We start from the raw sequence: 26,571 nt of genomic DNA on the forward strand, positions 1-26,571 counted from the left end.
GGAAGACAAACATATAACAACATTAACAGAATAATGATGATCCAGACCCAAGCGGAATGTAAGAAAATACCTCCATTTGTAGTGGGTCTTGATGCAGAAAAAGCATTTTGCACAATAAGCTGAGATTTTAGGAGTAAGGCGCTGGAAGAATTTGCATTCTCTGATATAGTAATAGGGTTAATTAGAGGGATACATGAAGGATCGGAGGCAAGAATTAAAAGTGGGAGAATTCCTCGCAAATAAGCTGTGTTTGAACAGAGGAACCAGGTGGGGGTGTCCTCTTTCCTCTTTTTTATCTGCTGTATATTTAGAGCCATCGGCAAAGAAAATATGGGATTCAGTAATACAAGGATATAATTGGTATGGCATTCAAGAAAAAGTTGGTTTTATCTGTAGATGATATGATTTTGTACTCAGCCTCCCTACCTTGTTCTCAAGTACTCAGCCTCCCTAACTTCTTCTCCTTCCTATTTCCTGGTGCAGCACACTTGCCTACCTAAAATCTCTACTCAATTTCTCCCCTACCTACATAATCTTACTTTTCCTTCTCTACCTAAACATACTTCTACTCTCATATCACCCCTATCCACTACTTATTACTGTAACTCCTTTAATCAAAACTTCCCAACTATGCTGTATTACCTCCACAATCCTATCTCTAAATTAATGTTTATAATTAATTAGCTATTTTGGATATAATGTAATTTATAATTAGTTTGTTATTGATAAACCCAAGTATAAACCTGTACTGTCTTCTCTGTATTTTATTTGGCTGTATTCAAAACTGTTTGTTATTGAAAACCCATTTTAAACTTGTCTGTAACCAATATAAATTCTATTTTGAACATTAGTAATAGTTCCTAACAAGTGTTACCTGGAGCTTTTCTCCAAATTGTTGAATCAATACCTTAAGTACTATATTGTATAAATAAATGTGGAGCTTTACTCCCCGGGCCTCCGCTGAAAAAGGGCTATCAGCTCAGTCTTACAAACCCGGTCAACACATGTAAAAAATAAATAAATAAATGAGAGACACTTTTTAAGGTATAAGTCAGTTCAGATACTCAGAAGATTGAGACAGAAGTCAGTTAAAACATCCACCAACTGAGATAGTAAGAAGTCAGTTCAGAAGTCCAGAAACTACAAACAAACAGTGCAGTTTGGCTTAGTGCTGCCATTACAAAGGGAAAGTACAATTTATTCTTTAAGAGTTACAGAAGTCTGAGCATTCAGTTTGCAATCTCCAGGAAGTTTGGTTCAGTTTATCAGTACTGTTGTTGGAGACTGTTCCAGTGATATAAGACTTAAGATCTTGATGGATTACTATATCTACGCCAATGTATGCAGCTACTACATAATAAACTACCGTTAGCAGACTTATAATGAGTAAAGATTTTTACTCTAAAAGATGCAACAGTATTTGGTACATAAAGGAGAAACTGAGATATTTGGTATTTGTTAAGTACAGCTCCTAGCATTGAAAATAAAGACATCCATTTAAGATTTTACAAAATACAAAAGTAAGAAATGTGCTACTAGCTGATTGGTACCCCAGGTTGCTTATGACTAAGACCAACCATGGGCCACAGTATTTACACAGCTATTACTAAGACAGCAAAATAGGTCTTCACCATTTGCAATAATGTAAAACTCAAATTTATGGTCTGGGAGAGGATACATAACATATCTCAATTTTTCTAGCAACACAAGTTCCCTTGATGTACTCCTGAAATGAAATGGTCCTAACCTGACTTGCTTCTCTTCAAAACATATCACATACTCTGTAACTCTTCAACATGTCACCTATGTCTCTCAAATGCTACTCCTGATTTGGCTACAAACATTATTGTACTTTCCTAAACTCATTGTCCCCACTACCAGACAGTGGGTGCTCTTTGAACAAATTATACCATATACTTATTTTCTTCAGAAAAATGCACTAGCACAAATTAACTAAACTCCATCCTTCACAAATGGTACCAGCTTTAAGATACATTAGGAATGATGACAACAAGCAAGTTTTTTAGAAGAATATATCCCTCACAAAAATGCAAAAACATAAAAAGATTTATGCTTACTGAAGCACAGCAGCTTATAATTTAATGATCCCTAATATTGAGCTCTTACTTTGTATGCATTACAACACAAGGTAAGTAAATAAGTACTTAAAGAAAAAGCAGACGAGCAATAATGAAAATTAAATACATTCACCAACAATCTCTCTAGACTTCAGCTCACTCACCATATCTTACAGATCAATTCATGTACTTGTTCCATCCATGTTGTTCTCTGTAAAATGTGTGTTATATACCGTTACATTTATTTGCTCTGTGTAATATTTGAAACAAGAAACCTTATGTTTTACCTAAGTAAACTCTATAGGGTACCACCATACTTCTCCACTGTCCAGATTTTGACTGGATTTTTCTAACTTGTTCTTAAACTTTTGTGGAAATTATTTTGAGAATTTCTATGTTAATAATATTACTAATACCAGCATTTAATAATATTCCTAACTGTGGGCATTTTCCCTAATTATTTTTTGCTTTGTCTGTAACTCTAGAGGTACAGTTTAGGAGGTGTGTCTACTATTGGGAGGGCACGGAATATTTTACAGAGTTACCTGACTTGTGCATACTCTCAAAAACATGCAGGGAGGTTACTGAGAACATATTTATGTCTATGAGGTAAGAAACTAATTTAGAATTTCTTATTCTAATCTGTAAGGATAATGTTTCCAAGTATTGTAATGACTGCTCGAATTTAATCCTACTTACGGCAAGGTTTTTAATTTCATCCATCAATTCCTTAAAACTGTTCTTAATATGGGCATTAAAATGCTACATTATTTTAGTGACTACAAGTAACCAAGAGCTTTCCCATGAAAGGTGGTACTTTAATTATTCAGCCTTAAATATTACAAGACTCCTAAAAATTATGACATACACAGCTATTCTTCTTTCGGCTATTAAGTTACACAATACCACAAAACCAAAGAACTAGCTAATTTGTTTAATTTATCTGTTTAACTTTCTAGCATTCAAGATGACAGCCATTAGCTCATTCACAGTCATAATTCAGTCTGCTCTCAGTTGCATCTGGCTCATTCTGAATGTACTGTTAATCACATTCTTCAACAGGGATCAAAGGGGGTGGGGGCAATAAGGCAACTACAGCATTAGGAAACAGTTGCCTTTGGAAATGGCAAGGGCACAAGCCAAGGCAGCTTGGAACTGGAAGGGAAGAGTCCTAAAAGTTCCAGTGAGGGAACAAATGCACACAGATCTCAGCCACCATAAAATATGTTTTAATTATATTCGTATAACCACACATTAACTATTTCTTACAATAACAATGTACTCAACTTCAAGACTGTGAAGTAAAACTAAGTGCAAAAGATAGTTTTGTGCGGTCTCTTCTGAAAGAAATTTCGTGAACTTTTTTCTTTGCTATGGAGGGATGTAGTATGGCAAATGCACACAACCAAAAATGTCCACTATCAGAAACGTCCAGAAAACGAAGAGATCTTTGCAGTACAGCACAAGGACTCAAACGTAAGTCTCGAACCAGAAGGCATGCATAAAACGTAAACACCCAGGATGGAAAGATATAAATGGGCATGATGTTTGCACGCACCACAGCCAAACTCTCTGAAATCCTTGGACTTCGCAATCCCCGGACAGCAGAAGGGAATTTAAGATTAAATGTAACAAGTCTGTTCAACATCTACAAACCACGTTTATTACCGTAATTGCATGCTTACTGCTTCTGTTTACTAGCTATAAGTGTTTGCATTCTCTGTCAATGGTAATTCGCCGCAACATGTTTTGATAACTACCTTGTTTACAACAAATCTGATGGCAACACAGCCTCTACTGCTTTCTTAATATTACTTACCACCTCCGCCTGTTCAGTCGACTTGTAAATGTATGATACAATCTCACTGTGCAAAAACATGAAGAGGGCTTCATCTGCCATGTCCTGCTTATTCATAATATTTAACTTTGAGAAAGACTAAATATAAGCTCTGTAAGTAGTTAGTTGTATGATCGAAGCCAGGCACAGAAAAACTAAGCAGATGGACATTCAAAACTGGATTGCACTTTTCACAGTTTTCGAAATATCATTCATGGCCATACACGTTAACATTGACAATATACATACAGTAACCAACCACAGCTTCCGAGTTACAGCTACCACGTTCACATATAATAAATATTCCAAATACTATTTCCTGTCTAGCTAAAGCCTAGTGAAAACGTCACTTCCTCTTATGGTTAGTTAGCGGTATAACTGTTTGTAGTAATGAAATACGCTAGATGCACGATTGGTAAAGCTAATTTACGTTTTTTTTCATGAAAGGAAATCCGAGAATTATGTCCGTAATCATTGGTGTACTCTCCATCTCCGGTTTTTATCATACATATTTTCTAGTCCATCCATTTTCACATAGTAAGGGACAAATCGCATACCTCTCAAGTGTACCTCATTACGAGGAACGTACCTCGTTTGGGGTCTTAAAAAGTTCATGTTCCTCAAAGTTCCACATTGAAAGAGTGTGTCCCACATTAAGTGTTAGGAATTTTTTAAGTGAAATCCATGGTAAATAGAATTTAATCATATTAATTCATTAAAAGATTATCTTTAGAAGTAAAAACAGTATATTTTAACCATCCTATGACCTCCCTAGTAAGCCATAAGTATGTGTTCCACATTTTACCCATTTGTTCCACATTATGAAGGTGAGTATTCCTCATTTTGGAGATGGAAGGTTGAGCGCTATGGACAAATTTCAACAGAATTTGGGACATATCCAGAAACAATTGGAGACAAAAATATTAGCGCTATTAAGTTGAGACATTGACAGAGTAAGAAAATGTGCATTTTCACATACATTTTCTGAAATAAAAGAAGTCTGTAATTGTAATTACTAATCTGATGTTGTAAATCTTCGTTCATTAATTACTATTAGGACCTTGGTTCTGTCCTCGGTACCAATATGCCAGCCAAAAACTCTTAGCTAAGTCCTACCCATAATGCCCCTCTCCTAGTTACTCTAGATCTCGTTTGCCGCGTTCCTAGTCAGACGTCACGTGCTAGTAATCTCTCTCAGAGCTAAGTAGAAAATTGCTATTTTTAAGACAGTTTCTCTTCAAAATTGTTTATTTTTTAGTTAAGTTTGCCTTTTCTCACTGTCACCTATAACCTAATTCTATTCCCTACCCTCTACCTTGGTAATTTAATTTCTACCATTATTGGTACTGTCCCTCTCTCCTGCCTTTGACAGGCCCTTCCTTACCACTTGTGGTATTTTTTAAATACCATCACTAGTATTCTCTCCCTTATTTTGTTTTTTTCTGTAGGATACCCTTGTGCCTTACTACATTAGACAAAGCTAAGTTGGGGTTTAAACAGTGTGACAAGTGTGGGTGTAAGATACCTAACTGAGATACACATAGTTGTTGTGTCTACTGTTTGGGCATGGATCATATTAAAGCTGACTGTGACATTTGTGCTAGTTTTAGTAATCATACACTAGCAGAACATAAAAATAAACTTATTTTAAAAGGTTTACTCGACACCTTTTTCGGAGTGTCTTTCTGGGTCGGAGGTCTCACCCCCTCCAAAGACAAAAAAACATAAGGAAAAATGGAGTTACTCGGTTCCTGCATCTCCATCAGTTACGGAACTGAGTCGGCTCCGTGCTTCGCTGGCGCCCTCGGCGCAGACCTCTTCGGCACCAGGCTCTGTGTCTTTTCCCTTGGTGCCATCCATGATATTCAACCCTATTTCAGTTCCAACCTCGGCACCACTAACTTCGGTGCTGTCCTTGGATCTGACATTGGCTCAGATGACTGTACCTGCTCCGGCACCATCCCCGGCCATGGTGCCGACAGTTTCTTTGGCTCCATCGGCTACAAAACTCGAATACCTGCCAAGGACAAGATACTGTCCAACTTACGACCCTTTTTTGGGGCAGAGGTTTAGCCCCTTTCTAGAAAGACCTGAATCTGATGTCGTAAATCTTTGTTTATTCATAACCATTAGGATGGCCGTTTCAAAGCTCGTGCCAGTCAAAAACTCTCAGCTAAGACCTACCCATAATGCCCCTCTCCTAGTTACACCAGATCTCGTTTGCCGTGTTCCTAGTCAGACGTGCTAGCCATCTCTCTCAAAGCTAAGTAGAAATTTGTTAATTTTAAGACAGTTTCTCTTCAAAATTATTTAATTTTTGGTCAAGTTAGCCCCTTTCTCAATGTCGCCTATAACCTAGGCCTATTTCCTACCCTTTTCCTTGGTTATTTAATTTTCTACCTTTTTTGGTACTGTCCCTCTCTCCTGTCTTTGGCAGGCCTTTCCTTTTACTAGTGATATTTTTTAAAATCATTGTGCAGTGTACCTGGAAGACCCCGGACAACATAGAAGCTGTCCCTCAGAGGCCAGACAAAAAATTTTATCTACACCTGAAGACCAGCCCCACTGGTCCTAGCAGTTGACAGTTGATTCTATGGTCATGGCAGCGACCACCAAGAGGGAACTGGCAGAAGATAGTTCCACTGTCCATCCTCCAAACAAAGAGCCGTGGACCATGGACAGACTAGGGAAATGGACTTATGCTTCAGGGACAGTCGCCATTCGGTCGCTGTACTATCTGGCACACTTTACTCACCTCCAAAGAGACCTAAATTTTGAAAAGTCTCCCTCTTTGGTGGGGTAGTGCTGGATGAGGTGCATGATACTGTCACCTCACAGCTAGCTACCATTGAATCCATCTCAAACTCCTCAATGCGTTTGATATCTCTCTCCACCAAGGGGGCAGCTCAAGCTGCTGCATCAGGCGTTGTCATGAGATGTAATGCTTGGATGCAGTTGTGTGACTTCGCAGACCCCTTTAAATCTTCCTTCAGCAATGCACCTGTTGACGAATCTGCACTTTTTGGACCCAAAGTACGAGACACACTTACACGTAGTGAGAAAGACAGAAAGACCTTGTCTGCTGTGGGCATATGTCTTTTCAACCCCCAGAGGTCCTACTCCGGGAACCAAAAGGGAGGAAATATGTGGTTCAAGAAATCCCAAGGACCTTTTCATGAGACTCGTAGTGAACAATCCCCCTGGGGCAGAGGGGGCAACTCATATGGAAGATGTCCCTTTCGGGGTAGAGGGGGTCCGTGTAACCAGGGCACTAGAGATTTTTTTTCTCTGGCAGACCCTACCAGTGCTCCTGAGCAGTGGCCTGATTGCTTTCCTCTAGAAGCAGTTGGGGGTCATTTTTCTCTGCATCTACCAGCCTGGCATCTTATTACTACCAATGTTTGGATGCAGAGAATAATATCCAGAGGCTACCAAATACCATTCGATTTAACTCCCATCCCTGATGTACCACCCAATCAGAGGGAATTAGCAGCTGTAGAAATAGAAAAGCTGCTAAGGAAAAGAGTCATCCAACCAGTACCACCAAACCGGACAGAATCCAGGTTTTACTCGAAGTTCCTTTTAGTGCCAAAAAAGACAGGGGACTGGAGACCAATCCTGGCTCTCAGCCTATTGAACAAATTTATTACACTTCAAAATTTCTGGATGGTCACGATACAGTCCATTCTTCCCTTCCTAGGGAGGGATAACAGGATGTGCTCTATAAACCTCCAGGACGCATACTACCACATAAAGCTGGATCACCACTCCCAGAGGTTTCTTCTCTCCCGGCTGGGAGCCAATCACTACCAGTTCAGGGCAATGCCATTTGGTCTCTTGACAGCCCCTCGTATGTATGGCAGTTGTGGTAGCTCATCTTTCACTGCAAGGATTTCAGGTGTTTCCCTATCTAGATTATTAGCTCCTTACCGCTCCGACCAGGAATCTTCTTACACTCAAGGTCTCACTCTCCGCTTGGAGATTACAGTTAACAAGGACAAATCTTATTGTCTCCAATGAAGACACTAGAATTCATTGGAGTGGTCTTCAACACAACATCCTCTCAAGCTTCTCTCCCCCCTCACAGGTTTTCAAACATAACACACCACATCCAAGACCATCTACCTATGTACCAGCATGTCTTGTACTGCAACTGTTAGGCTCCATGGTGGCTGCCATTACATTGGTACCACTGGTGAGACTGCACATGAGAATCCTGCAGTGGCTCCTTTCCACACAATGGTCATTGCTAACTCACCCACTCAACCACATGATATGTCTTACAAACCGCTGCAAGGAAAAAATGTTATGTTGGATGAAGCCACAAATGAATCTTTGGTGTCGACCATTCTGTCTTCCCCTGCCAATGGCCACTGTGACCATGGATGCTTTCCTGTTAGGGTGGGGGGCATTTCCAGGGAAAGACTGTCCAAGGCACCTGGTCCCCCAAGGAGGCTAATTTGCACATAAATGTCCCGGAACTGAGGGCAGTTCTCTTAGCATTGCAAGTGTTCCATGCATCCCTACCCTCTGGGACCATTGCAATTCAGTCAGACAACATGTCAGTCGTCTGGTATGTCAACAAGCAAGGCGGAAGCAGGTCTTACCCCCTGTGTCGGGAAGCCATGAGGATTTGGCACTTGGCGATAGCTTCCAGCAACTTCCTTATAGCAACACACATTCCCGGGAGTTCCAACCTTATTGCGGACAGTCTGAGCAGGAACATCCTGATGGCTCATGAGTGGTCCCTCAACCCTGTAACATCGGAATGGATCTTCCAATGCTGGGGCAAGCCTTGCTGCGACATGTTTGCTTCCCCCCTAAACTACAAATGCAGAAGCTACTTTGCCCTGATCCCCCTCAGGGAGAACCACCGAGGGATGCTTTAATGCATGATTGGCCCCCCGGTCTTCTGTATGCCTTTCCCCCATGTCCCTTCATTCCAAAATTTCACCAAAAAGCTCAGAGGTTGAGAAGCAAAGTGTTCCTCATTGCCCCCTACTGGCCTCATCAAGTCTGGTTCCCGTTTCTATGGCCTCATCTGATTCACAGCCTGTGGATCCTGGATCATTCCCAAGACCTGTTATCTCATCCTCAGGGACTGATTCATCTAAACCTGCACAGTCTCAAGCTCACAGCTTGGTTCCTCCACTTCCAATGATTGCCAAGCTGCCTGACATCCCATCTCCTGTTCGTGAAATTCTTCTGGCTTCACACAAACCTTCCACCAGGAAAGTTTATTCTAGTAAATGGACTAGGTTCTCTATTTGGGCCAAAGAGCAGAACTTAGACCCTTTCTCTATGCCTATTCAAAAGATTCTACAACACCTGACTACTCTTTTACATGTAGGAGTCTCAGCATCGATGATCATTGTACATTTAGCAGCTATCAACAATTTTCATAATGGACTTGATAATTCTTCAGTTATGTCACACCGCCTATGCAAGACCTTTCTGAAAGGAGTATTACATGCTAAACCTCTGGTCAAGCCTCCCTTAGAACCCTGGGACTTGACTTTGGTACTTCAGTCTCTCACAGGTCCTCCTTTCAAGCCCTTTGATTCATGTTATTTAAAATTTTTGTCATGGAAAACCTTACTTCTAGTAGCACTCACATCAGCAAGAAGAGTATCTGAGCTGCAGTCCTTGAGTATCAAGAGACCTTACTTGATCTTCCACATAGATAGGGTGTCCCTTTATTCTGACCCTTCTTTCTTGCCTAAGGTCATTTCTGATTTTTACATTAACCAATCTATTGACCTGCCAGTTTTCTTTTCTCAAATACCTTTTGCACACTCTTGATGTGCATCGTCAGCTTCATTGTTATTTGGAAAGGGTTAAATCTTTCAGGAAAACAGATCAGTTGTTTGTGGCCTTTGCAGGACCCAGATTGGGTAAATCTGTTTCAAAAGTGACTTTATCCACCTGGCTTAGAAATGTCATTACCTTTATCTACCAACAGAATAAGCTATCCTTATCTTCCAGAATAAAGGCTCATTCTACCAGATCTATGGCTACTTCTGTAGCATTTAATTCCAGAGCCTCTGTGGATGATATCTGCGCAGCAGCCACTTAGGCAAGACCTCATACCTTTATCGCTCATTACAAATTGGATTTGGCCTCCAGGAGACGAGCATCTTTTGGTTCTATGGTGCTCAGTTATATCCTTCCTTAGGGCCACCCAGGACTCAAGTAGCTGGGGACTTGGTCCTAATAGTAATTAATGAACAAAGATTTACAACATCAGATAAGGAAGTTATGTCTTACCATAATGTTCCATCTGTGTTGTAGATCTTTGTTCATTCATTACTTCCTGCTCTCCTTCCCCCTGCCTGGACTCTGGTGGACTTTAGGAACTCCTGGTTAGGGTATTTGCTCAGACAGAGCCTTCTACTATTTTTTCTATTACTACATCTATTATCTAGGGGTGGGCAAACTCAATATGGAGTAACTAGGAGAGGGGCATTATGGGTAGGTCTTAGCTGAGAGTTTTTGGCTGGCGTGAGCTTGGAAACGGCCGTATCGGTTCCAAGTATGGAACTGAGGTCCTAATAGTAATTAATGAACAAAGATTTACAACTCAGATGGAATGTTATGGTAAGATATAACTTCTTTTTATTATTAAGTGCAATTCACCACCTTTTCTCATACAGTCACCAGTTTTAAGAGGGGCAGATCTGAAATTTGAGTCAAAATCATGGATGTCCCTGAAAATCTGACAGTTTGAGTCAAGATGTATGAGTTCATGTGTATATATTCAATATTAGCCCCCCTTCAGGGAGAAGGTTAGCTCTAGGTGATGGTCACTGTAGGTCATGTGACACCCCATGTACAAAATGGGGAAAAGGAGTTAATGCTGATGCCGATGTGTACAGACAGAGCACTTAGTCTGTAAAGTGAGCTTTTAGTTGTGATGAATGAGCGCTCCAGTCTAAATTGCAATGGGGAAACATTAATTTTTGTTTCATAATTTGAAATGTAATGTATGAATAAAATAAATGATTTGTTTTAGTGTTACAAGGAGGACGGATGAAGCACACCCCTTCGACTCTGTTATACTGTCATTATAGTGTAGCTAGGCACATCTAAACATTTCCAGCTGTTATGCCCATGTTATGGTACAGTTACACACCTCAAACAGAAAATACATTAACCCGCAAGATTTTATTAATGAACAAATAAGTTATTAAACATAAGATGATTCAGCATGATACAATGCATTATAATGGTGCACAATTGCTGGTGGAAGTTAATTGTGCTGGAGATTATGCTAAACAGCAACATCATGCTGCTTGTGACTGTTGCCCCCCCCCCATAGCCGGCCTTAGGCATAGCCCAACTAGGTGGCCGCCTAGGGTGCCGCTCTAGCAGGGGTGCTTTTCCAGTATTTATTTGGTGTAGATAGACCAGGATGGGGGCACAGGGTGGTATTGGCAGGCGCTGTGGAGACCTTTTGCCTAGAGGGCACCAGTTGACCAAAGGCCGGTCTTGCCCCCCCCCCCACCCATTGTAGTCACTGTTGTGTTTTTCTTTTCTAAGTGCCATGAGTTTTCTAGTGTACACTTTCAGACACAAACTAGTCTGGCAGCTGGCACAGAGGGCTAAGACTGTGAATTGTATTTCCTGTGGTATAGGTATTAATTCCCTTTGCCCTCATTAGTCTGCTGTGTGAACTTGAACAAATCACTTAACTAGACAGTGCTTAGTCTTGGGGCAACTGGGAATTTTGGGCTAAGCTCCTCAATAGTCCCATGGACTGCAAGCCTAGTAACTATGAACAAACACATCTCAGCCTTATGCTGATGAAATGCAACATAGAAACATTAAAGGTCAGGTACAAACGATAAATAAATAAGGCTATATTTTTGTATATATTAAGAACTACATATACTTATATTTGAAGTATTATTCGATTTGGTTTCCTCACATGAGCAGCAAGCCTGCTGGTTACTCAATACTATACGAAAAAGTATGGCATTTCCCTTGGGACTTTTAAGTAGTTTAAGGTTACACTACTCTCAACCAGTGACCTATTAGCAAAGTTTAATCCTGGTGTATTACTGATGGGCTTGCATGACCAAATCACCTCAAGCTAGCAGCTGTCTCATCTTTGGCTCAGCTTAGAGAATAAAACTTGCTTTTTTAATTTCTCTAAGTGTTTTTGGGTTTCTAATATCATGACGGGAATGGACCTCATTCCTAAGTCAAAGCATGATTAAAGTTCAAGAAATTATTCTTTCAATCTTTGATGTTAGCCAGTAGTGCTCTTTGCATCACCCGCAATGTGCCCAGTAATGACTCCTTCTGCAGTTGGTATGGAGTTACATGTATTGGTAACATATCTAAATACAATTGTAAATTCTTTTTTATAAGACCTGTTGTTCCTACTACTATTGGAACTGTCTGGGTATCTTTCTTCCACATTGCTCTCATTTCTGCCTGCAGATCCTGATATTTTATGACTTTGTGTCTCTGTAAGTAAGACACTGCAGTGTCACTGGGTGTGGCAATTTCAATGATCAATACTACTCTTTCCTTTTCTCGGACCACTATATCCGGTTTTCTAGCATCTATCTTTTGAACTGTTGGTAATGGATGATCCGATGTGATGTAGACTTCTTCATTTTCTATAATGCTTTATGGCTTACGTTTCCAGTGTTTTTCAGCCACTTTAATACCATAATGTTTGCACAATCCCTAATGCAACAGTCTCACCACATTATTATGCCTTTCCGTATACAGTCCTTCTGCCATTAGTATGTCACAACCAGCAATGAGGTGTGCAACTGTTTCCAGTTCGGTTTTACAAAACCTACATTTGTCTGTCTTTCGCACATGTTCAATGGACTTTATAAACCAACATGTATGCAGCCCACTATCTTGGGCCGCCAATGTTAACCTTTCATCTCTTGGTTTGAATTCGCCTCTCCTTAACCATTCCTGTGTTCGTTCCTGATCAACATGAGGTTCTTCCATAAGTTTTCTATACTTGCAACTACATTTATGCTTTTTCCACATTTCTTGCCTTCTCATCTGATCCTTCACCTTATAAAATTATTTCTTTTGTTTTCTGGCACATTCAGCTGCTGCCTGATTTGTATCTACTTCTGGTTTGATTTCCATTCCTGCTTGATGCTGATAAGCTTCTGTTACATTAAACAGAGAAGTCATCTTAGATTTATTCTCCTCATGTTTCAAAACTTTCAATATGTTTGGGTCTTGTGAGGTCAGCAGATATGTGTGGAGTCCCACGATGGCAGATCTATACATATAATCAATTTCAAGGAGGCCCATCCCTCCTTCAGAATGATGAATATATAATCTTGGCATGCACTGATTTTTATAAATCATTTGGTGAGCATGAAGCATCCTTCTTGTTTTCCTATCTAATCTATCCAGCAAGTTTTGAGGCCAGTCAATCACTCCAAAAGTGTAAGTTAGGGCAGGAAGAGCAAATTGGTTTATAGCCTAGATTTTGTTCCTCGATGTCAGTGCTGTTTTCAGGAGTAATTTAAGTCTTCTGAAGTATTCCTTACTAAGTGTTATTCACATTTACTCATGTATTATTGTTGATCCTTCATCAGTTCTCACGTATTTATACACTCCTTCTTGCTAAAGTTCTTTAATATCACATTATTGTCCCAAACTGATGTTTTTCTGGCAATACAGTTTTCCTGCTTTAAAGGTTGCTTTTGCAATAAACATGCCTGTAGGACACATTAAATGTAATGTTAGAAAGTCATTTATCCAACTATGACTGCAACAAATCTTGTACTGTATGTTTGATAGTGCCTGTTATATTTATTGTATGTTTTACATCTTTCGTTGTAAATCTTCTGCATTTTTTACCTTTGACATTACATAACATTTTTGTTGTGTTACATTTTCTTCTGGGCTGAACCCAAAATAGGTCGACTTGTTTCACATCAACATATATTTTCTGAACAATAAAAAGTATAAGATTCTAATGTCTGGCATTCCTGACTGCACTCTTCAGTGATTTACCAGAAAATCAAAACAAATATGAGATTTGGTGCAAAAATATGAGAAGAATCGGGGACATCCTGTAAAATTCTGGGCAGTTGATAGGTATTTCAATTGATGAAAGCAGCCCAACCTCCACCCAGCACAGTTATTTTGTAGATTAAAGTGAAGATACTTAGACCACTGGTTTAGATCTTACTGTGAATGTAACTTAAAGACCACTATGGTCAGAAAGTGAAAACAAAAAAAAAAATCCTTGATGGTCTCTGCAGTACTGATGTCCCTACAACACCATAAAGTTCAGTTGTGTAAGTTAATTTACCATAACTATAGATGTTCAAATACATCACTGTTGCAAACGTCATAACTATATATGACATAGCCTATCAAGCATTGGACATCCTGCCAATCTAGAAAGCTTTGGATTTCTTCCTCACACATTGTACATCTAACCTTAACACGAAAGTAGGTACTAATACAAGGGAAGTATGAGCTTGAGAAAACTCACAGCTTTCTTGCTCAAAGGGAAGGCTGAAGCCTGAAACTCTACAACAATTTGATCAAAACCAGCAGAGATTGTCATGTCTTGAGGGTAAAGTTAAAGTAGGGTACTGAACTCTGGCCAAGGAAATAGTAGGAAGGAAAGAGGGAAGGCGGTAGGGTGCTAATACTATGACAGTGAATTATTCAAACATCTGCTGCTATGGTAAGTTAACTTCCACAACTGTATAATGTTCTTCATTAGATTACTGTTGCAGTAGCCATAACTACATGGGATGATTACCATAGCTTAGGAAGAAAGAAAAGATGGGAAAGGAGCAAAGTCTAGAAGCCCTTGAAGGATGACTTCTGCAAATCCAGGTCTAGGTCTGGAGACAGAATCAAGTTTGTAGTGCCTAGTAAAGATGTGCTCAGAAGACTACATAGCCACCTCTAAGATAGACCTAATGTCTGCTCCTTTCCAAAAAGTCTCAGAAGTAGCCACAGCTGTAGCAGAGTGAGTCTTGACATTCTAAGGTGGGCTTTTTCTGTGGAGAGTGTAACAAAATTTGATAGCCTGAGAAAACTATCTAGAAATGTTTTGTATAGAAACTGTCTGTCCTTTCATTTTGCCATCAAATGATACAAATAATTGGCTAGACTTTTTAAAATCTTTGGTCTTATGAAAATAAAATCTCAACTGTCTCTCGGCATTTAAGATTCACAGAATGCTTTCTTCTCTGTCTTTGTGTTCAGGAAAAAGCACAGAGAGATGAATGATCTGGCTCAAAGTAAATTCAGAAACAACCTTTGGCATAAAAAAGGGCCTGTTCTAAGACTCAGCTTGTTCTTGTGGAAAATTGAGAAATGATACCTAAGCATTTGGGTCAGTCATTCAGATACCTGTCTAGATAGAGTCAGAGCAATAAGCAAAGTAGTCTTCCACGTTAAAAATTTTAAAGAAGTACTGGCTTAAGGTCTAAAAGGAAAGAGAGTTAGCTTCTCTAAAACAAAATTAAAATAAAAAAATGTGGCACATCTTTTCTATGTACCCTAATGTTTAAAACCTCTTTCAAAAGTTTTTTAACTTGAAACAATGAAGAATAGGGTGGGGGTTCCAAAGGCAGTCAAGCAGAAATGGCCAAAAATGTGCCTGTATAGATATGTACCCTAGGCCAGAATTGAGCAATTTACACAAGTAAAGAACTGGAGGAGCCCATGATTGGGATTGGTCTTGTTCATTTACAGCACCAGCTAGAAAAATCTTTTCCATTCCAAGTATGATTTCCTAGTAGAGTTTTTTTTTTCTAGCCTTATTGAATACCTTCTTTATGTCCTGATAATAAGGTGCCTAAATGAGAGGAGCTCCTGGATGGGATGGGTCTTGTTCTCATTTACAAAACTAGCTAGAAAATCATTTCCATTTTGCCAAGTATGACTTCCTAGTAACATTTTTTCTAGTCTTATTTAACACCTGGTTCTTATCTAGAGAAAAAGGTGTCTAAATTGGATCAAAATTCTATCAGAAAAACTGTGAAATAGAAATCTTGAACATTGGGGTGTTTTAAGGACCCCTTGTCCTGTGCTAGAAGATCCACACTGTAATGAAGTTTTTGGTAATTGCCCTTGGTCAGTGCAAATGTAGTTTATTAGACAAAAACACAGTATTTTCTTTGCATAAGTCTAAAATGCAGCAATATTAAAGCAAGCCTTCACATTTTGTATGCAATTTCATTGAATACACTTTCAATCAGTGAAAATACACTTCAGTCAAGAATACTGCTAAGAATAAAATATGCTAACAGAATGTGCAGTACATTGAGTACAAACAGATCTTATTTAGATGGTATGAGGCTTGGGAACCAAGTTTAAAGAGGTGTGTAGAAATTTATAAGGTTTTGATAATATTAGGTGATACTTCAGACACAGTTCATTTGGAAATGATATGCAGAAAGTCAGTGCAGTGCAGTCCTCATAAGTCTGGTAAAGACACTCGAGAGTGAGTGCAGACATCAGATCAAATATCCAGCATTCAGAATATTAATTATATTATTCAGGAGGAAAGGTATATGAGTGCTGAAGCTACTGACATAATTATCCAGTCTATTTAAGTTTATCAGCACTGTTACTGGAGACTGTAAGATTTGACGTTCTGAATACAGAATTTGCAGACAGTATAATGACTGCAGAAGCTATGGACATTAAACTTTGATTTGGATATTTTTGACATCTACCTCCACTGTACAAAATAAAACATTCTTAACTGAACTACACTGTATTCAGACTTTTATTCTGAAAGATACAGGAAGATTTGGCTCATGAAGGAGAGACTGGCACCTGTTCAACACAGTTCTGGGTAATTAAAAGATAAAGACATTCATTCCAACCTCATTCCAGTTTCTTTCAGTTATTTCAAGTCCATTCCAGAATTCTACAATCCTATCAATTCTTACAATGGTGAGCCACCATTGATGGGAGTGGGGACAATATTTGCAGATAAAATAAGTCCCAATACCCCATAACAACTTTGCAAAATCTATCAGCAGTCAGACTACATGTATTTACCGAGCAGCAGTGTTCCATTTCATAAAATGTACAGTAAAGTCTCAAAGTACTTCAGACTCTCCAAAATGCCAGTAAAAAGGACATTATCCAGTTAACAGCAACATATCAAAAAACTTCACCATTTCCCAAACAAATTATAGACTTCCAGTGTGACATCACAGAACCATGAAAATCCTTATAAGAGGGAGTTTAAAAAAGCTATGAGACATCTGGCAACTTTCTTACAGCTACTTCACCTTTCCTTATGTGAGCATTCATTTTTATTACAATGCATTTTCTAGTTAAATTAGACAGTAAATCTCAGAAAAGTTTAAATATATCAGTAAATCTAACTTGTACGCATATGTCAAACAGTACTTTCTACAGTAAAGACACCAGTAAATGTGTGGTTTAAAGCTACAAAATTGGGTAAAGCAGTCTAAAAAATGTGTTTCAGAAATGTTCATTTAAATTTCAGTGTTGTTAGTAGAGGAATGTTAAATCTTTCTAGATGCAAAAGAGCTAAAACACAGACGCACACTGTAATGTCTCATAATTTGCAGTATTATTCAGTTTCTAATATCAGCATGGTTTCAGACTTAAATACAAATTTTAGTTTACAGTCTTCAGGAATTAAAGTAAATGCATATGTAATTCAAAATATAGAATTAAGTCGCAGTACTGCAAATACAGACATAAACACAATCAGTGTATGTAACATGCAAATTTCCAGACATAACACAAGTAAATATTTGTAACGTCTCAAGTTCGCCTTACTTCAAATATACTTGTTCAGAATGTAATAAATTTTGGTTTATTGTTTTCAGAAGCCAGTGCAAATTTTGCACTGAGGGGGATAACGGGGATTAAAGTGCAGATTTTGATCAGTTTGATAAATAGCAGCATAAATGATACACACACTTCAGGGAAAAATGAAGAAAAAATGCATACCATAGCTCAAGTCAATATTATTACTAGTGTTTTGGGGCAAAATCAAGAAGAAATGCATGTCATAGCTCAAGTCAGTGTTGTTAGCTCTATAAAAAAGGATTTCAGCTTATCTATAAAGAGTGTGGCAGTTCTTCACCAAACTAGATTATTTAGCTGTCATTGTTAAAGGTTGAGAGAAATGACAACATTTCATTGTTTACAGAAAAGAAATTATGGAATAATGTACTGATTAATACATTACATATAGATCTCTACTATTAAACACAAGTGCAGTTATGGCAGGATTTAAAGGGTCAAAGGTTATAGCAGTGAGCAGTTCTGAGTGTAACAGGACTGTACTAGGTATGGACATAGCTTCAGAGTTATATGTTGTTATGGAAAAATGAAAATGCTACAGAATGTATAATAGTTCATACAGATGAAACTTAAGAATCTGTGCGCAGTAGTTTATGCAAATGAGGTACAGAATTTGAATACTGGTTATGACAGGAACATGCAGATTCATAGGTTAAAGATAAAAAAAAATCCAGTTCAGTTGCCACAGCTGAAGTGCAGGCAGTCAAATTACCACATTTTCAGAAGAAGTATCTCATTCCCAGAAAAGCAAAGACATAGTAGAAAGGAAATTTCAGTTCACTTTAATGGCCAGTTAAAAAAGTAACAGTTTCAAGCTAGTACTAGATTTAACATTGGGATATGTATTTGCCATTCTGGAAGCATATGTTGTGTATGGTATACCAGAAATGACAGTCAAGTCAATTCACAGATCCAACAAGTGAATTGTTATGTTATTATTTTGTTTAGCGGACATTGTTAAAACAACTGAATTATGGTAGTAAAGTGTTGCAATGCATAAATAATATCTTGATACAGACAGAGACAGAAAAGCATTTACAGATATTAAAATGTTTTGTTAGTTTACAGAATGTAGAATTTAAAGTCAATGTTACATTTTAAAAGTGACAGTGCAATCAAAAGTTCAGATGCCAAGCAAGAAAAGAGTGCAGCCTAAATATTATGTGTCACTGAAGCCATAGGTTCAAATCTCATATTAGGAAAATAATACAATGTAGATTTACTATATGAAGCAACTTCACATACTTGTATAAAGGACAAACAATTAAAGTTTCAGAATCAGATCAGTTCAATTCTAGTAATAAATGTGTATATGTAAATGGTTCAATATTTTATATATTTCATGCAGAAATTGCTGTTTGCCATGCACAACAGAGGCACAGACTTACATAACTGAGTTATTAGATTACAGGCCAGCTCAGCAAGCTAATTTAAAGACAGTACAGTATGTCATAAAACAGTATGGTAAAGATCAGTTTAATATTATTAGGGACAGTTTTATGCAGTAAGAGTTCTTAATATTTATCTAAGAAAATTGTAGACAGTAATGATAAATTCTTGCAGCATTCCATAGCACTGAAAGAGTTAAATGACATCAGCTAAAAAAACAGCTACATGTAAAGCAGTGGGCAGAGACCTACAGACTGAAGAAATTCTTTTGTAAATTACAACCTGAGGATCACAGAGTAAATGTAAAAAAAAAATCAACAGTTAAGATTAATTTTATAAAGGTGAAGAAATGCAAAAAATATTGAAATATTAATACAGTATCAGATTACAGCATACTTTAGTTTCATTTGAGACTATAACAGAAAAACAATATCACTGAGGTTTCCGTTTGATTTAATAATAAAGTTACAGCCTTTCCATTTCACTGTAGTACATCATCAGTTCAGTTACAGACTTGCAAGAATTTATTTCTCAGCAACATAGGTCTATTTCACTGTAGTATATTATCGGTTTGCTTACAGAGTTTATTAACAGCATATGTTTATTTCATGGAGAAAAATGTAAATAACGTCAGGGCAACAAGCAATGCTATCAGTTTTTTACTGTTAAAGCTACAAATGTTATTTTAAGGAGCCGACACTGCTTTTTTGTGCTTTGCAGATATTACTATAAAAAGACACACTGTCAATTTGGATATTTGAATAATTTCCAGTTTGGTTTTAAATACAGTCAAGAAAAATCATTATATCTGCCACCCGGATTTATACCAGAGATTGAGTGAGGACTGGACAGCCTAATTGTACATATCAAAGGACCCTTGGACATTAAGGTGGCTCTTCCAATACATCAGCAGTGACTGGGACAATGAAGAGTATGACCTAAACTTGGCAAGAGCTGTGGTGCAAAAGTCGAGTATCGAAAGAAAAACAAGACCACCAAAGCCAGAAATAAAGATTATTGTTTTTTCTTCAATGTTTGTTTACTCAGAACACATAAAGTAAATATGTTTCACTTATCTGAAGAAATTATACTTGAGTTAAAATGTGTATACAAAAGTTGTGCATTTATGCAGATTAGAGTTAAAACATGTATGACTGTGGTGGTGGTGCTGCGGTAGCATTGTAGCCTCACAGTAAGACGTTGTCCTGTTCGATTCTCAGCTAGAATGTCTTGTGTGTGGAGACATGCGTGAATGGGCATACCTTTGTTGAAGGTTGTGCATCAGGGCCGGCAACTCTGCATGTAAAAATCTACTGCCAATCATTAGTGGATCGGAGTTCCGCTGTGGTGACCCCTAGCCAGGAAAAGCCGAAAGACACAACAACAAAGAGTTAAAACAAGTATGCAAATGTTTTATGTTTTCAGACAGTTGTACAACAGTACTAGTTTACAGTTTATCTGTGTTCAAATTATACTGGCAGAAAAAAGGTATTCCTCTAGTGATGGCTTAGTTTCCAAAATATAACATTTACCAGATTTCAGTTTATGCTTTTATCTGTGTTTAGATAATACTGGCAGAAAAGGTATTCCTTCAGTATTGGTTCAGTTAGTTTTAAGAGTATAACATTTATACACAGCTAGTTTAGATATTCAGTATAAATATATATCACTTTCATGTAAATTTCAGTCAAGTTTCAGAATATGGCATTCTTACTCACTTATGAGTTCACAGACTATAACATTCATATTCAGTTATACATTTCTAGCAGCATTACTAGACAGTTTGCAACATACAACTACATCACACCTCACATTATTCAGTCATTAGTTTTAATGGTAAAGTGACAGAATTATTTGTAACAGGCTTATTAAGATAAGTTATCTAAAGAATAAGTAGCAATAGTTATGTAATATACTCTAGGCATAATAGGTCAGACTTTATTAATTAACAGAATACAGTGCACATTACATAATAATTATTGTACATTAGAAAGTTAAAAAGACAGTGATAGGGTATGCAAAGGTATATATCTGAAATACAGAAAGCATAGGTTTTAGTAAATGTACTTATCACATAGATATATACAGGGTATATAAGACACATATTTAAAAAGCAGACAACAATTACAGCACATATAGATTAAAAAGGCAAATGGGATTATTAGTAACAAATCTAGCTGAAGCAGCCGCGGTGGTGCAGCAGTTAGCGCTGTCGCCTCACAGCAAGAGGTTCTCTGGTTTGATTCTTGGCTGGAGTGCCTTCTGTGTGGAGTCTACATGTCCTCCCCATGGTCAAGTGATGTTTAAATACATGCAGGTAGGTGCGTGTGTGAATGGGTGTGCCTTCTTTGAAGGTTGGGTGTCGGGCTGGCACCTTGGCACTGTAAAAATCCACTGCCAGTCATTAGCGGACCGGAGTTCTGCTGTGGTGACCCCTAACTAGGAAAAGCTGAAAGACATTTAGTTTAGTAACAAATCTAGCTGAAGAATTACAGAAACAATTTAATATGTAGTTATGATTTGATATACATATATTATAGGTGTAAAAAGAGAATTTACCAGTTATAACACATTAAAGAATTGCCCAGTTATAATTAAATCATAAAGTTAAGAGATCCAGTCTAAAAGATTTTCAAATAAAGAGACCATAAATGTTTACGTGATACCTAGTGGTCAAAATTAAAAGTGCAAGTTTACTTACCAGATAAAGAAAACTTATTTTATAACTGATATATTAGTTCTAGTTATCATTATAGGATGTTTTGCAGACTATACTAATAGATTTATAAAGTAATTATAGAAGTAAATCCCATTTCATAATTTCAGAGACAACTATTACAGAATAAATACTACATAAATACAGTTAGTAGAATAGACATTGCATAGGCCTGAAAATGTAAGGTCATGCCTGTGTCTTCATTTTATAACTATCTAAAACAATGAGTAAAAAGGTCATACAATAAAACCAATTGGTTAAATATACAAAAAGAAAAATCTAGCAAAGCTAGACGGTCCACTGTGTGATACCTTAAACCTCTTGTGTCAGAGGCAACATGGGATATATGCAAATTACCCTTTAAGGATATCAGGTGTTTCAGCTAATTGGTAATTTTGAATGTCCATGACCTTTTTCTTTTACTTTTAAGTCTATTTATAGACAATTATAGAAATAGATACCTGCGTTCAGATATCTCAGGAGGAATTGTAAATGTAGTTTGTTAGAAAAAATACAGTATTCTCTTTGCGTAAGTCTAGAAATGCTGCCATGTTGAAGCAGGCTTTCATATTTTGCCTGCAGTTTCAGTGAATGCACTTTCAATCAGTGAAAATACCCTTTAGTCAAAACTACTGATAAGAATAAAATGTGCTAACAGATTGTGCAGTACATTGAGTACAAACAGATCTTGTTTAGATGGTACAAGGCTTGGGAACCAAGGTTAAAGAGGCATGTAGACATTTACAGGGTTTTGGTATTATTAAGAGATACTTCAGACATAGTTAGTTTGTTTGGACTGATATGCAGAAAGTCAGTGAAGTACAGTCCTCAGAAGTTTGGTACAGACACTTCAGAGTGAGTGCAGAAGTCAGGTCAAATATCCAGTATTCCAGACTATTAATTATATTACTCAGGAGGAAAGGAATATGAGTGCAGAAGCTCCTGACATAATTATCCAGTCTATTTCACTTTATCAGCACTGTTATTGGAAACAGTAAGATTTGACATTCTGAGTACAGAATTTGCAAACAGTATAATGAGTGCAGAAGCTATGGACATTAAGATTTGATTTGGATATTGTTGACATCCACCTCCAGTATACATAACAAAACATTCTTAATTGAACTACAGTGTATGCAGACTTTTAATCTGTAAGGTACAAGAAGATTTGACGTATAAAGGAGAGACTATCACCTGTTAAGCACAGTTCTGGATAATTAAAAGATAAAAACATTCACTCCTTTCTTGTTCCATTTTTTCCAGTTATTTACAGTTCATTCTAGTATTCTACAGTCTTATCAATTCTTATAAATAAATAAATACCTGAGAGCTGTAGCACTCTGTGTGTGATCTGAACTGTAGCAATTGCTTACTAGTTTCCTACAGTTTAAAAGTGAAAATAAACAAACAAATGAATAAATAAATAAATAAAACTCGAGTGCTGTAGTACTCCATGCAGGTAGGGTATAAACTGTAGTAACTTTTTTCTGAAGTTGTAGCAAGCAATTTGCTATAGTTTAAAAATATTGTGTTTATAACTAAAATATGACCACTTTAGTGCTTTGTGCAGTTAGGGTATAAACTATATCAGCTATTTGCTGCATTTGTAGAAAGCATGATTTTTTTTTAAACTAGAACATGAGCACTGTAGTATTTTGTGCAGGCAGGGTAAACTGTAGCAACTGTTTGCTCCATTTGTAGAAAACAGTTTTCTGCAGTCTAAAATAATATATATTTTTAATAAAATATATTGAGGAGGGTTAGGGAGGGCACAGAAATGGGATCTGAATGGCTGAGCAGGAGGGAGTGGGGAGGTGTCATGCATCTAGCCACCTGTTTGTCATGCCTATGGAAGGAACATCTTTTTTACCATGTAGTGATCAGCATATTACAGTAAATTTGTTTTTCCTTAATCTTCACTTCAGGTGAGGAGGTGGGGCACTCTTTCAAAGTACAGGCTCAGGACACTGGTTGAACAAGCTTTGCTTCTAGTCAGATCCATGACAAGCGAGAACCAATGTTGTCTAGGCCAAAAAGACAGTACTGGAAGCATTTTTGGCAAGTCTGTCTTGATCTTTAGAAGAACTTTGGCTATCTGAAAGGAAAGGAAAGGGATAAAAAGGCATGCATGAACATTCACATCTATGGGAAATAAAGTGCATCTCTTTTTCAGACCTTTTTGTAAGGTGCCAAGGTGCCCTGGAACAGAACTGCTTTAGTTGTCTTTTGAGGAAGTAGGCAAGCAGATCTACTTGGGGAGTTCCCCACAGGTGAGCAATGCCCAGAAATACCTCTGGGTGTAGCATCCACTCATGAGGATCTATACTGGATCTGCTCAAGGTGCCTGGTGTTTTGTTCTTCTCTGATAGACTGTATGAAGCCCAAAGAGTAAGTTTATTTCATATTGCAAGATCCCAGACAATCATGACCAGTCTGTACAGGGAATATGATTTCACACCCCCTTTTCTGTTTCTATACCACATTACTGTGGTATTGTCTGTTATCACTAATGATGGTCCAGGGATCCACAAATGACTTAAGACTTTGATAGCTTTTATTAGGGTCATCATCTCCTTGAGATTTATAAGCTTGTTCCTGAAATGAGACTTCCACATGCCCTTAACCTTGATGGCTTGAAACACTACCCCCTGAAGCAGAAAAAGGAAAGAAAAAGAAAGGCCCAGATTTAGCTAGACCTGGCTGGCCCATCATTTGAGTTTCTTCTTGATGAAACTGAGTACTGGAGTTTGGCAGGAAAAGGGCTGAATATGCTGGATCCAAACTGATTTGAGATACCACAGATTTTTTCTCAAATATATAGTCCTAAAAACAGGACCATTAGAAAGGTGGAAGCCATGAAGCCCAGAATTTTGAAAATCTCTCTTGCAGTGCACATGCTTTGATAGGCTAGATTCAGAAAGTAAGCTTGATAAGATTACACTTTGTCTGGAAGGAGAGATGCAACACATAGAGAGATGTCTAGCAGGTACCCTAGAAATACTAACTTGTAAACATTTTTTTTCATATTTAACTTGAACTCCAGACTGCTGAAAATATTTGTGGTGAAGTGAAGATCAGCTAAAATGTCCTGGACTGACTGAGTTGAGATGAGGCAATTGTCTATGGAAAATATGGTTGCCCCAAAGTCTGCAAAAGGCTATGACGAAAGCTAAGCACTCTGTGAAAATTCTTAGAGCAGTGGAAAGACCAAAAGGCAATGACAAAAACTGAAAGTATAATCCCAAGACAAAGGATCTTTGGTAACATCAGTACATTTTGTGGATTTGGATGTACAAGTAGGCATCATTTAAGTTCAAGATTACTAGAAAAGTCTTGGGAAACAAAACTGGAAAGGTAGATTGTAAAATGAACATGTTGAATTTTGGAACCAAAAAAATTATGTTTAGCTTAGAAAGGTCCAAAACTGCTCTCCACTTGACTTCCTTTCTGGAAACAAAAAATATTCTGGAGTAAAATCCTTTGCCCCTTTGGGATAGAAGCACTGGTTCTATTATATACTGGGACAGCAAATCTGACAAGACTTCGGAAAACAAATGAATTTGATTTTTTTGGAAGATGGGAGATCCTGGACTGAGGAGAAAGGGATGTGCACTGAAGTCTGTAACCATCCTTGACTGCTTTTAGCACCCAGACATCTAAAGTTATCTTTTTTCTAGAAATAAAGGCAGCAGAAGAAATTGCCTGCAATTTGTGAAGAATGCCAGGATGAGGAGGGTAGGGATAGGGAGAAGAAGGCATAGATAATCATTGAGCTTTCTTGTGAAAAGAGGGCCTTGAGCTCATTTCCTTTCCTTTCTGAATCTCCCTGACATTTTTTTCTGTATTGTTGTCCATTTGTTTTTTTACTAGTAGGCTTTAAAGGACTTAAAAAAGGACCAGAGGAAGAAAGAATAGGAATAGGAGGCAAAACAAGTTGCTTGACCCCTTGCACACATAGCTTAGCCCTTTTGTCTAGTTTCTTTAATATTTCTGTAGAAGCATTAAACAACTGAGCTTAACATCACCAAGGAAATTATATAATCTTATCCATTCATTTCTATGCATTAAAGTTATCAGCAGTAACTCTGGGTAAGGATCTACAGATTCATTCAGTACTTTATAGTATCCTTAGAGACCTGCGAAGCAAAGTTTAACATTTCTAGCAGGAAATATTTAGTGTCAGAGTTAAGATGAGAAGCAAATATTTGTTCTAAGTTAGCAAAAAATAGATAAAATATACTTTGACATATAAGTCTAGCAACTAGTAGCTCTTAAGATCAGAGTGGATAACATGCTGACCTTCTTTCCAAATCTGAGTATTTTTTTTTCATTTAGGACAGGTTTAGAACCAGAAAAGGCCTTAGAAGTTCTGTCTTCGTACATAGAAATAATAACAAGGTGTCCAACAGGGTTTCTATAATGGAATTTATGTGAGTCAGGAACCCGGTAAAATCTGTCAGGTTTCTTAGAGGCAGGGGGTTGGAATAAGGGAAGATAGATGCATAAGCATATACACAAGATCCCAAGGCTGCTAAATTTGGGAGAATGGCTACTGTTTTATGGGAGTCCATACCCAATAATTCATAATATCTCTTCTGAGATTCTCACACTTTCATGCCCTTCCATTTAAAGAATTCTTTAAGTTTTGAAACTGTATCCCACAAAAAGAAATGTCCTCACGGGGAGCCTAAGGACAGGGTATCTTCTGATACAGACTTACCCAAACCACAAAACAG

The 26,571-nt window shown here is 37.7% G+C and overlaps 1 protein-coding gene across 3 annotated transcripts in view; it reads right to left on the bottom strand.

Moving 5' to 3' along the window:
- TRAPPC6B (trafficking protein particle complex subunit 6B) overlaps window positions 1-4,226 on the bottom strand; it is a 627,408-nt gene extending 623,182 nt beyond the window's left edge. The window contains exon 1 of one of the 3 annotated variants that reach the window (XM_044074225.1): window positions 3,894-4,226. In XM_044074225.1, the coding sequence (XP_043930160.1) occupies window positions 3,894-3,993 (100 nt within the window). In that variant the 5' untranslated portion in view covers window positions 3,994-4,226. The remainder of the gene's footprint in view (window positions 1-3,893) is intronic. The other 2 variants (XM_044074223.1, XM_044074224.1) reach the window with 2 other exon arrangements.
- Between the last annotated feature and the right edge of the window lie 22,345 nt (window positions 4,227-26,571).

The sequence above is a fragment of the Protopterus annectens genome, chromosome 6.part0, assembly GCF_019279795.1.
Source record: "Protopterus annectens isolate FY-2018-M chromosome 6.part0, PAN1.0, whole genome shotgun sequence".
Taxonomy (NCBI): Eukaryota; Metazoa; Chordata; order Ceratodontiformes; family Protopteridae; genus Protopterus; species Protopterus annectens.